We start from the raw sequence: 692 nt of genomic DNA, 5'->3' as shown, positions 1-692 counted from the left end.
GAATAGTGCATAAACAGTGAATACACAAAATATTTATCAAATATATGTCTCTTTTTCAGTACCTATATTATCTGTGGTGCGATTCTGGAAGGAAGTCTGACTGTTCAGAGGTAAGCAACGGATATATGAAACAAACTGATTATATTTGCAATATAACTGCTCATGTACTTCTTACTTTCATGAATAATATTATTTTGATGTGTTGCGATGCCTATGCCTGTAATGCAAACCGGTAAACAAAAGTGCACATTCTCTCTGATTTATTGGTCGAGGAAAGAAATTATGAATTATAAATGCCATCACACAGTATTGTTCATTAAATTTACTTTCTACGAGAGAAAGCAACGGCTGAGGTTTAAATATTGTTTTTCAGAATCTTCAATAGTCGAGTTTAATTACTTACAGATTATCGATTGTATGTACAAGCGACGCCAAGAGGGGTTACGTGTCCCCAACTTTAAAAATGCTCGCTTGCGAATTAATCTATATTTCAACAGTGATTTATGTCTGCCTCAAATGACTTATATAAGAGCAAAGGGAATATGACAGTTTCAACCTCAAAGTCGGAGTATACCAGAGAAAATTGGGTTTCCGACCGTCCCTAGTCTTCATGTAAGCAATGAAAATGAATAAACATACTACAGGTTAGAGACAGATGTATGGAATACAATTAGTATAAGGCCCTTTTCGTA

The 692-nt window shown here is 34.7% G+C and overlaps 1 protein-coding gene across 1 annotated transcript in view; it reads left to right on the top strand.

Moving 5' to 3' along the window:
- LOC119588557 (golgin subfamily A member 6-like protein 22) overlaps positions 1–692 on the top strand; it is a gene marked incomplete in the record, with an annotated part of 70,129 nt that overhangs the window by 2,367 nt on the left and 67,070 nt on the right. The window contains 1 exon segment of the mRNA XM_037937197.1: positions 60–110. Within this exon segment, the coding sequence (XP_037793125.1) occupies positions 60–110 (51 nt within the window).

Source organism: Penaeus monodon, chromosome 24 (genome assembly GCF_015228065.2).
Source record: "Penaeus monodon isolate SGIC_2016 chromosome 24, NSTDA_Pmon_1, whole genome shotgun sequence".
In the NCBI taxonomy this organism is placed as follows: Eukaryota; Metazoa; Arthropoda; class Malacostraca; order Decapoda; family Penaeidae; genus Penaeus; species Penaeus monodon.
Note: the sequence above shows the minus strand (reverse complement) of the source record. Positions and strands in the feature narration are given on the sequence as shown.